Consider the following 10,977-nt stretch of genomic DNA (forward strand, 5'->3'; position numbering starts at 1 on the left):
CACAGGCCTGCAGGGAGCTGACACCAGCAATCCCACTTTCAGAGGGAATACTTAGGCAGATGTGTGTCAGTCTGTACCCAAAAGGTGAAAGGCTCCTTTGTCATATTACCTGTACCCAAACTACCTGATTGTATTTTTAAACTCCTTTCCCAAACATAAAAACCAAACACAAATTTCCTCACACGTATCACAAGTCACCCAAAACCTGCAAACTGCAAACATTCCACATTGCACTGAGCATTAATAATCATGTGGGCACATTTCTGATCCTCTGTATACCCATAAATAAAGTTCACCCAGTCACCAAGAGGGGAAGGGCTTGAGTAAGCCTATAGAGAAACTAAGGAGAGGTACAGCAGGCTTCAAAGTATTTCCTTTTTGTCCTGCTTGGTAAATGGAATATGGAATGTGAGTGACAATGAAGAGGAAAGAAAGAAGATAATAAATCCTGTTTGCTATTTGAGGTTTTAAGTTGTTCTTTGAAACTGGAACCTGAAGTTGACTGAACTGGGTTATATATTATATTTAGGAATATGTAGAGCTTGACTGCAGAAATATTATACATCCTATAGTATTTTCAATTCTGAAGTAGAGAATATGTAACCTAAGAAACTGAGTAATGACCACATGAAATTTATAAATAATATTCCAAGTCCTTTACTGGGATAATTATATGTCACTCAGGTGAAAAACAATTTCAATCTGCACCTGGTGGAAGTTCACCTCAGTGCTTCATACCAAAAAAAGGAAAAGGGAAATTAAAAGATTTAGAGGTTAGAAACTGAACTGTGCATTAACAGTAAAGAGTAAAATACTATTTTTCTAAATAAATTTGCTGTGATTCAAAAGATGCCCACAAGGAACGCTTAAAGTGTGTTTTGGGGACACCAAACCTTTATTCTTTAATTGTTCCAGGCCAAAGTCAGGAAAATAAATGATCATCCACACAAAAGAACAAGTTCCAAATAACACCAACTTCAAGTCATGGAGAAGAAACAAATCATGCTCAAACCAATTTTTTAATCCAAGAGAGAGAAAAAGTCTTTCTTTTCCCCACAAATCTCTTCAATTTGCAAATCCTAGCATCCAAAACACACCTCATGCCACACAACTGAAGAAAATCATCCAATCTTTTTAGTTTCTTCCCTTTCTTCTTCTTTATCACATAATCTATCCAATTAAACCATTTCTAATTATAGTGTTTTCTCTATTCACAGATTCTAGGACAGGCATAACTTAAGACTGTTTCTTTTCCCAAAACTTTTAGCCTCATTCAAATATCATGTAAGCTGAGGAGAAATACTTATTATCTAAAGTAAAAAACCCCAACTTCTAACTATGCTGAAGGCCTTCTATTCATCTCAAATCTGCAGCTAGCTCCTCAACTCTAAAAATGACAACAGAGATTCAGACACCTTAAAGCCAAAAGCGACCTTTACTGTTCTACAGCCTGATCAGTGCCCTAACATGGATGGTAGAAACCTGCTCTGAAACCCCTGCAGGAAAACCATTTCTACTGGTTGAGTCAGTCTGTCTATCTAGAATCTATCTAGCCAAAGTCATCTCACCTTAAATTAAAGACTTTAAATGCTGGTCACATCATAGATGCTTTATTCTGCTACAAAGAATATATTTTTTATCCTGTTACTCTTTTGTAAATATGTACACTGTGAATGTAAATATAAGATTGGATCCAGCATTCCTAAGCATTTAAGCAGCTAATTTTCCTCTATATTCTCCTTAAAACACTTTGTGCTCTTTAGGATCTTCTGCCAAATCCTCAAATCTGTACAACATATTCCAGAAACATTCCTACAAGATGCCTCTTTTGCAAAATAAAACTCCAAGAACTATTGGACATATTCAGATTATTCAGAGAAAGAAAGAGCTGATGCAAAGGATTTAGGAGCTATGCCTCATTTCCTCTTCCAAATAAATTCAGTAGCAAAAGTTGCCATTCAATTACATTTGCTGTTGAATGTGATCCTTAGAACTACTTAAAATTCCATTTTCTAAATTACCATGCTACTGATCTCACAATTTGGATTGGTGTCTGGTGAGATTTGGGCCCCAACAGAATGTGTCCTGTTTACAAGAAAGCTTAATTAGCACTAGCATCTCTACACATTTAACAGAAGGGATCACATTCCTCTTACATGGACAGTATTTGCTTGGTAGAAGTGTCTAAAAATTGTGTTACATTTTTGCTGACGCTTTCTTCTTAAGCTGCTTTAGCAGACTTTGCAATGTCCTACCTGATAAAATTTACTTTGGCCAAAATTAATCAGTCAGCTTGATGTCCTAACATTTACTTTTCTCTTTTGTTGTTTGCAATGCTTCTTGGAACTGGGACAAATATCAGGCATGTGCTCATGTAAATCTGAGGTATGTACTATATAAATGAGGCCCCAGTTCTCACTGCCTAGCTGCCATCTGATCTGTATTCTTAGATCTTTATTTCTGAAAGGGATCCGTTTTCCTCAGGTGCCATGAAGGCACTAGTAGCTTTAATACTGCTTGTTCAGCTTGCAATTCACAAAGCTGAAGCAGAATCTCCCCCTGCTCCCTTGGGCTGTGATGACCCAGAATCTGAAGCAGCAGCTGAAGTTGCGGTGAATTATATTAATGGCCACAGTCATCATGGATACAAGTTTGCCTTGAACAGAATCGAGGATATCCGCGTGGTACCCCAGGTAAGTGAGGAGCTTGCGGGCAGAACACTGTGTTCACTTGGCAAACACCAGTGCAAGGGCCTGCAAGGGCTGTATCCTCACATGAGGAAATCAGCATGGCTCTGTTGATTTAAATGGGGCAAGGACACCTGGTAGCAGTGGAGAATCCAGGTCATTGGAATGTATCTCTCAAAGAGCAGAACAGAGGGGAAGAGAGAAATGTTCAGATGTTTTTGTACAATGCTAGAAAAGGCTTGGTTCACAAACACAGCAGGTTTGCTACAGCAGATCATTCCAGGTGCTGATTCCCAAGACCCATAGGTAATCTGGAAAAAACTTGAGGATAATATTTGAAATACAGGTAATTACTTATTGGCTAAATACATGCCTATCAAAACTCCATGCTATTAGTGACTTTGTAGTAGGCATTAATTTTACCTAATATCCCATTGAGCTGCCAAGGGGTCTAAATGGAAATAACTGGCTTATTTTCCCTAAGATCTATTGCCTTCATTGTAGGCATCTAGAAAGGACACAGAAATGGTCAGGAATACAATGTACATACCAATTCAGAACCTTTGATTCTCTTAAAACATGGAAAATAGTCACAGTGATGTGAGTGAAACTCCATGGCTGTTTGCTATTTGTTATGAAAGAGAAGATACCAAAATACTCATTTAGAAAGTACTACAATGGACATAAATGAGATTAGAAGTGCGTCCAGAGTTAACTACACAAAAACACTGGTGACACTGCTTTGCTCATATTAATGATTTTACATTAAAACTACTCAATTGGTTTAAATGGAATCACTCATGACTTGAACATCAGAATAAATCTTGGACCTAGGGAACCCAAGGAACTGTGTCCTATGTTATAGATGCAAAGGAACTGGTGCAATTCAGTGTAATTACAATGGACTAAACAAGACAGATCAGTGTTCACTGGTGTTTGTTTGGTATCTGGTTATAGAAACATGAAGTTTTTTCATCAAAAAGAAAGCTGTTGATTTTTTAAACTACCCAACAACATAAAATTAACTTAAGAGAAATTACTCATTACATACAAGCTCAACTTTCCAAAATTTATGAGCCTGTTCCTTATTAGCTGGGATAAAATCAGTGTGATTGTCTTGACTTGCTCCAGATTTGGAGTCTTGGTTTTCATGAAGTTAAAAGTAAGGACCTTTTGCTTTACTCTGGTGTATACCTGGAGCTACCCATGGGCAGCCCCAGGGTGAAATCTGGTGATGTTTTGTCAAGAAATTACATCAGTTCCAATGGTTTATTTTGTCTCTTTCAGGGGCCAAATATTGACATCATATTTCTTGAACTTGACTTACTGGAGACCAAGTGCCCTATTCTCAGCCCTACACCTCTTGCAAATTGCACAGTGAGGAGCTTTGCAGAACATGTGAGTACCTAAATGCTCTAGCTGGGTCCAAAGGTGCACGTTCGATATGTTGATGCCAGAGGCCAGGCTATCACCAGACTCCCAAGCAAATGTCATATCACTGTAAAAGCTTATAGCCACTCAAACACTTGTAACTTCCTCGCTGACTTCACTGCCTTCATGTCATGAAGGACTTCACTCCTGGATTTCTTTTATGCCCTGTTATCTGAAGAGGACAGATCTCTGCCAACATAACATCCCATATACAGTCCATGAATGCCATGGGGCCTTCTTTAGGGGCTCCAGATTCAGTCCCTTTGTTCAGCCCAGATGTCACTGCCTCCTTGCAAACCACAGACAGGGCAGGTTGTGAATCTGTGCAAAAATACCCTTCCCTTGGCTACATGTGGGTTGTTACCTGGTGCAATTCCACCAAGCCACCTCTTCCTAGTTACAACTGCAGATGAGCTATTCTCTTCAGATGGGGCTCTGCCTTTGAAGTAAAGCTCAGCAGGAATTTACTGGCCTCAGATATATGCAAGTGTGATCCAACTGTGAGGCTCTTTCCCTGACCAAAGCATTGGAAATGTTGTCTGAGCCTGCTGTTTCTAGAATGGGGCCCAATTCACAGAGCTCACTAAATATGAATCATGATCTACCCCTGTATTCATCAGGGCTCAGATTCTATTTTCCATTGGGGGGGAGGTAACTCTAACTGTTTCCTCTTCCCAGTGACTCCAGCTTTGCCTTTGACATCTCCTCCCTGCTGGATCATGTTGCTCACACAAGGCAGCACACTCTGCTGTTACCATGGCCACTGACCAGCTGAGATTAGCGGGAATGTTATCAAACAGTTCTGTGGAAGGTCTTGATTCATAAGTGTTCATATTCTTTGCTCTATATGAGAGAAAAACCTGCACTAAATGTCCACAATCTTGCTACCCTGGTACTTTTGATACTTTTGAGATCCAGATTTGGATCCAGATTTTGTATCTCTGATCTGCCTTTTACAAAATCACAGACATCAGGACATGCCTAGCAGTGCCTTTGCCATCAGGCCGATGTTTCCAGGAATGGTCAGCTAGGATCTGTTCTTTTGAATTTAGTGGCCCTTTATCAGAAAATCCAATTTATCTGAACAATGTAACCCTTTGATTTTTGTCTCTCTCTAGGCAGTTGAGGGTGACTGTGATGTTAAACTGCAGAAGGTGAATGGGATATTATCTGTACTCGCTAGCAAATGCCACTCACATGCAGGTAAAGGCTTTGTTCTGTAGGTTTAAATCTAGAGGCTGGAGTATTTTTATAGCAGTGGTTACAGTTCAGTAGCTTTTCTGATTCTAAACTGCTGGGTATAAATATGGAATAAAGAACAACAGTTAATGGGTTTTCTAAATCCAGCCCCTTTTTCTGGTTTCATTCCCTTACAAACCCACTGTTTCTCTTTGCTCCTCTTTACTTTGACAATTAAGATACTGTAAGACTAACTGGGGAGCAAGTCCCAGATTTGAGTCTTTTCAGTCAGCAGTTTAACCTTAAGAATTTGATTCCTTATTGGTCTGAGTTTGCTTGCACTTTTTGGTCATCAGTCCCATTGGCAGATGAAGCTTCTTTAAATCTAGCATTTTCAATACTACCATGGGAAAGCAGAATGTCTATTCTGTGTGCTCAGTGTGAGATCTCTTTGCTCTGTATGAGATATCTTCAGTACTACTGTCAAAACCAATGACTGAAATAACACACACAAACACAACTCCAATAAGTTAAAGTATCTTCATTTTTCTACCATTCCTTGTGTGAACTAAAGCACCTTTTCAGTAGTGTCATAGAGGTTTCCAGAAAGAAAATTTAGTAAAAATAGAGTAATAAAATGTGTTACTGAAGTCCACAGCACTTTTCCTTGCAGAAAGATTTGAATGGCCAAGTTGTGTGACACACTGCCATCTGTAGCCTGCACTGGAAAAATTCCTGCCACTTTCATTTGGGACAGACTTTTAAACAGTGTTTTGTGCTACTGAATAGGTCTATAATGCCCTTCTAAACAATTTACAATCTGATCAAAGCATGATCTATTCCTCCTGCAGACTCCCGTGAAGACATTAGCAAAGTCTGCCCGGACTGTCCCCTGCTGGCAAATCTGAATGACACAGACGTGTTAGAAGCAGTGTCAGCTGCACTCAATGACTACAACAGCAAAACCACTGGTCCTTACCTCAGGCTCCTCGAGATCGGAAGAGCCGTAATACAGGTAATTTCTAGAACTATGTCTAGCCTTTCATGCAAACATAATATTTCTTCTACAGTAATTGTGTGCTGCTACCTAGTTATGTTTGCAAATAGACATAATTTGCTTGCTCTGATTTGACCACCTGATTTGCTTTTAATTTCCCAACTATTATTAGGTGTCATTTTAGCCACAGGATTCCCTTTCACTCCAGTGGGAAATGAAGCCACAACATTTGCTTTTTATCTTTTCTCAGCAGCTCTGCAGTTTCTGAGTGCAAAGTCAGTTAAACAATTTTCCTGTTTTATCAGTATCACCCAGTGCACGTTGTTGTTACTGAGTTTGCTGTGGGTGCCACGAACTGCTCTGGAGAAGAAGCTAAAGCCAATGTGGGGGCTTGTCAGCTGCTGCCCGAGGATCAGTCTGTGAGTATGGCAGCACATCAGCCCCAGTCTCCCTAGCTCTGAAGTAGAAAAGTAGCATTATGCTGGGAGGTGCTTGCACTGGAGCAGGAATAGACCCCTGTGGGGTACAAAGTGCAAGAGATGTGTACCATCATTATATGTTTTTCAATATATCATTCTTAAAGCTATATCACACCTTTCTCTTTTCTCTGAGGTATCTGGGCTGAATTCTAACGGATTTGAAAACTTTTAAAAAAGGCTTGAGGGCCAGAGACAGAATATTTTTGATCAATGGAATATATATTATTGTTTATTCTTAAAATCAGTGCCTGAGAAAATCAGGGTCTTTGTACTGGACAGTTCGCAGTCACATTAAAAAAAACAAAAAAAAGCAGACTGTTTCCCTCTCCTACAATTCCAGTGTGCTCAGTTCTGATATATATGCTCTTGAGAATTATACTGTGTACTTTATCATGTTTTTTTTTTCTGTTTCTGATGAAACTGAGTCCTAAGCAGTTTGAGGGGGTGGGAACTTTTAACCTAGATTATTATATACTCTCTCGCTCCCTCATATCCAGACATACAAAGGATCTTACTACAGAAGAATACAGGTGTTTCCCTTATTTGCTGCTTATGCATTTAAAGAGCTTGGCTTTTGAGCCCAGCAGGCTAAAAAGCAAGCATTTTACTGCTCATATAAAACATGAGAACAAGTAGCCATTTCTAAATGTGCTGAAATTAAAAATTCTAATTCAGTCTCCCTCTATTTTCTAACTATCTTTCTCTTGACTATGTTCTGCTTTGCCAGAATTTTGGTTTCTGCACAGCAGAGGTGGTAAAACATCCCTCACAAGACCTTCAGGTGAACTGCCAGTTGTATGGACATCAGGTAACAGCTCTAGATATTCCCTTGCTTTCCTGGTTATTCTATAGCCTACTGGTACTGTTACAAGCCATCATCTTGAGTTTACTTCTTTCACTGTAGACTGCATTAGCCACCTGTGATAACTTAAATTTGTATCCTAAAAGTCAGGGTAGAGGTAGCTCCTGATTATCCTGTGGATTTCTGTGTTGGGAATTGACTTAAGTCATGTCTGCCATCCATGCTTGACACAATTTGGCCATCTGGGAGATTCACATGTCTAGCATGGCAAAGGGAACCAACTCTGATCAGCTAAAGATGGGATAGATAAATGTAAAAGAGAAATCAGCATTGTGAAGCTGGAGGCTTTTAGTCCTTACACATCACTGAATTCAGAGGTCTCGTCCTGCACTGCTGTAGCAAGGGGAAGGAAACATAGGCACTTGACCTGAGTGCTCTTCACGTATTTTAGTCTACTTTTGGTCTCAGGAGGACTAGGTGGTGGTTGAATACTTCCCATGGACAGCAGCTCTTGGTAACTCAATAGTAATTAGCTGTCTAAGAGGTATATGAAAGAGAAAATGAGACAGCTGGTCTTGAATGTTTCACCAGCTGTGCAGGTGGCCCTGAAAGATCATGTAGCACAGAATTTGGTCCTGATGATTCATTGGCTATAAAAAATGTGTTCCTGGGTTCCTGTGCATGTGTTCCACTGCATGCAAATGTTCCTGTGATAGTCAGGAACATTTGAACCTGAATTGCAGGCCCATAGCTAGTTAGGAGCAGGGTACCTAGTAAGGCATCAATTACCTGGATGTCACCAGCCCTAAATCACTGAAAACCAACACGACCTGTTTTTCTTTTCCAGCCTGGAGTTACCTACACTCATCCAGGTCAAGACACATCAGCAGGACTGGCACCCAGTGCTGTAGGCTTCACAAACCATAATCTTCGGCTTTCCCACAATAACCCTGTTGCATCTGAATCCAGCTCTTCAGAAATTTTGCGTTCCATGCTCTCAGCAAAATCAGTAACAAAGAGAGCAGTTGCAGAGGCTGCTCAGCATGTCAAAGTACCTCGCCCAGTTGGCTTTGTGCCTCCTCCTCCTCCCTGCCCTGGGAAGATTCGCCATTTTGATATCTAGGCTGTGTTTCAGACATGCAATGCAGCCAAACTGAGGGATCAGTGCAGCAGCAGCAACACCACACAGACCACAACATCAAGTACAAATACGTAAGAGCACTTGGCTCTGAGCCCAAATGAGTTTTATCCTCCAGAGAGCAAAGCCATGGTCAGGGTCTTGCAGAGGCCTTCTCCAAAATATAGATGATGACAACATATAGCAGTAGTTTACTTTACATATAGGAATTCTCTAGTTAAAATACAGAAAATATTGTTTCAGTTAAGCTGTTGTAAGAGCTATACAACAGTTGAAGCTTTGTGATAGAAACACCACCTGAAAGGCAAGTTCACAATAAAATGTTCAATGCTTTGCTACCTTCTATCTGTATATATTTTCATTTAGTTGTCAAGTGTCTCCTTCTCAGCATTATGAGTCATATTCTGGGCTTGATTTCAAAAACACTAAGCTCCTGCACTTCTTCATCAGCTTCACTAAGATGTGTGGGTGCTGAGCACTGCGGAAAATCAGGTCAGTCCTCCCTTTTGATCACACACCAATAACACTAAAGAAGTGACAGGAAAAAAGTATTTTTCTCTTCCACCTATAATATTTCCTACTACTTTTGATATCCACCAGAAGTACCTCAAAACTTTTGGACGTGGCACAAGAGCATCCATGTCTATGAAAAGAACAGAGTCTTGACACTCTCATTGCTGGCAGGCTGAAAGCATCAATCCCTGCAGCCAAATACATGTGTATTGTCTGTCTTCCAGCAGACACACAGGTGCAGTACAATCATGGGGTCCTGCATGGTCTGTGTGCATATGAGGAAATGCCAATTCAAGGGAATAAAAAATATATTATTGGCATGTATCTCATTAACAGGACCCAGACAGTGATGGCAATTTACCATTGTCCTGGCAATCAAATCTTCCCTGAATTTCTGGCACGTTAGAGGCAGAATCTATTCTAGGTAGAGAATTAATAAGGGGTTCAGGCCAGAAGGATCTTTACTGCCAGCCAGACTGGAATTCTGCAGGCCCTGGGGAGCAGTCTCAAAGACAGTCATGAATGTTTAACCAGGAACAGTGCTTGCTACAAGATAATTATCATGCAGACAGCAAAAAATTGTGGAACACATGTCATTTCTGAACTGTTTCAAATAACCTGTCCTGTTCTCCTAGTTACAACCATCCAGTACTCAGTAAGCAACACAACTAACACTTGCTTTGGTGATAGTGCAGCAGCTCACAATAGAAAAAGGTTCTGCTCTGCTGTGTCAGTGGGGAAGGGAAAAGTCACTGGCACTTGCACCAGTGTTTCAGGTGGGTGTGTAAAGAAAAGGGGAATCAGCTCAGACTTTATAAACCACAGTATAATGTGATGGCAGCACACTGAGGGCAAGCTCTGCCTGTGGAGGTAGCTGCTCTCACATTTCAAGCAAATGCTGAGTTTTGCAGGAAACATGGTGTGGGCAATTGCACCAGCCACAGCCAGTCAGTGGCTCAGGGAGCTTTTGCTTCTCTGTAAAGAAGTGACTCTAGTATATCCTGCATGCAGCCTTTCCTTCAAAAAGTGCTAGTATTAATCTGTAGAAATCTCTTAATGCAGTAAGATAGGTGGTCTTCCCATCTCACTGCATGAGACCCAGTACAGGATTTAATGAAACGGCAACAATTTTGTTTTGCATCACTGTGACACCAGATACATGAGGCTTTCCAAAACTAGGAATCACCATTACTAAATGACATAAATTGTCTTCTATATAATGAAATAAGAACTAATTTATAGAAGAGAGAATGTTTTCCAGGCTTAGAAAATTTTCTGATGGCAGAAACGATGTTTATAGAAGGGATCCCTGCCCCTGGAGATCCCTGAAATCCAGAAATGCTGCATTCTCTTGTTGCCTTTTCAAACCACACAGAGCAAAGATATGTAGCAGAAACATCTGCAGGCTCCATACTCCACAGATGTTCTCTTATACCTGGTATAGCCACTTCCTTGTTTTCTAAAACAGCAAGAAAAAAAATAATTCTCTGTGCATTCCACTTCAGTAGCTGCACTTCATCTTCCTTCTCCTTAACACTTGTCCTCTTAAGGACATCGTGCCCCCTCACAGATCTGTTTTCCATGACTGCTTTGAAGCAATCACTTTGTCTCCCACCAGTATAGCCCCATTTTTATGTACCTGAGCCTTAGTAAGAGATTCAATATTTAACAATTGATTCTCTGGGCAATGAGACATATGAAATGGTGGTAGATGAAATGTAAATGGCTCTTCCCTTGAAATGCAGCATGAA

At 40.4% G+C, this 10,977-nt stretch overlaps 1 protein-coding gene across 1 annotated transcript; it reads left to right on the forward strand.

The window, feature by feature from the left end:
* Positions 1-2,365: 2,365 nt before the first annotated feature.
* Positions 2,366-9,056, forward strand: AHSG (alpha 2-HS glycoprotein). The gene is made up of 7 exons (XM_015637410.2): positions 2,366-2,693; positions 3,975-4,085; positions 5,237-5,321; positions 6,149-6,312; positions 6,600-6,713; positions 7,501-7,581; positions 8,423-9,056. The coding sequence occupies exons 1-7, from the start codon at positions 2,490-2,492 to the stop codon at positions 8,696-8,698; spliced, it is 1,035 nt and encodes a 344-aa protein (XP_015492896.1). The 5' UTR covers positions 2,366-2,489; the 3' UTR covers positions 8,699-9,056.
* Positions 9,057-10,977: the final 1,921 nt, after the last annotated feature.

The sequence above is a fragment of the Parus major genome, chromosome 9 (genome assembly GCF_001522545.3).
Source record: "Parus major isolate Abel chromosome 9, Parus_major1.1, whole genome shotgun sequence".
Lineage (NCBI taxonomy): Eukaryota > Metazoa > Chordata > Aves > Passeriformes > Paridae > Parus > Parus major.